The sequence below is a fragment of the Cynoglossus semilaevis genome, chromosome 19 (assembly GCF_000523025.1).
Source record: "Cynoglossus semilaevis isolate Cse_v1.0 chromosome 19, Cse_v1.0, whole genome shotgun sequence".
Taxonomy (NCBI): Eukaryota; Metazoa; Chordata; class Actinopteri; order Pleuronectiformes; family Cynoglossidae; genus Cynoglossus; species Cynoglossus semilaevis.
This window is the reverse complement of record NC_024325.1, coordinates 14,214,054-14,214,571: the sequence shown is the minus strand read 5'-3', so window position 1 is coordinate 14,214,571 and position 518 is coordinate 14,214,054. Positions and strand designations below refer to the sequence as shown.

At 56.4% G+C, this 518-nt stretch overlaps 1 protein-coding gene across 1 annotated transcript in view; it reads left to right on the top strand.

Annotated features, from left to right (window-relative positions):
* The window catches only part of LOC103395477 (wiskott-Aldrich syndrome protein family member 3-like), a 24,493-nt gene that overhangs the window by 20,979 nt on the left and 2,996 nt on the right, over positions 1 to 518 (top strand). The window contains exon 7 of the mRNA XM_008333196.3: positions 166 to 300. Coding sequence (XP_008331418.1) covers positions 166 to 300 — 135 coding nt within the window. The remainder of the gene's footprint in view (positions 1 to 165; positions 301 to 518) is intronic.

The following is a 518-nucleotide window of genomic DNA, read 5'->3' as shown; positions in this document are numbered from 1 at the left end:
ACCACCGTACCCCATAGACCACCCTCTCACTGAGACCACCGTCTCACTGAGACCACCGTCTCACATAGACCACCGTCTCAGTGAGACCACGATGTCTAAATGTGTTTATATTTTTGTCTCCTTCTTCTTCTTCTCCTCCTCGTTTCTTCTTCGGTGGTCTTGCAGGTCAACATGCTGAGAGTGTCTTCAGAGAACTTTTCCACGAAGCCAACGTCTTCTGTGCGCGTGCGAACTCCCTCCAGGACCGCATCGACCGCCTGGCTGTCAAAGTCACCCAGCTGGACTCCGGTGAGGAGGAAGGTCAGTGTCAGAGCGTGCGCGTCTTCTCTCCGGGCTCCAGCGTTTCTGTTCCAAACGTCTGCTGTGGTTCAGTCTCTCTCAGAGTCATCAACCTGAGGAAGGCCTTCAGGAGCTCCACGCTCCAGGATCAGCAGCTCCTGTCCAACGGCAGCATGACCGACGCCGTGGCTGACCTGTACAACAGCAGCGACAGGCCGCCTCCCCTCAACACACCACCC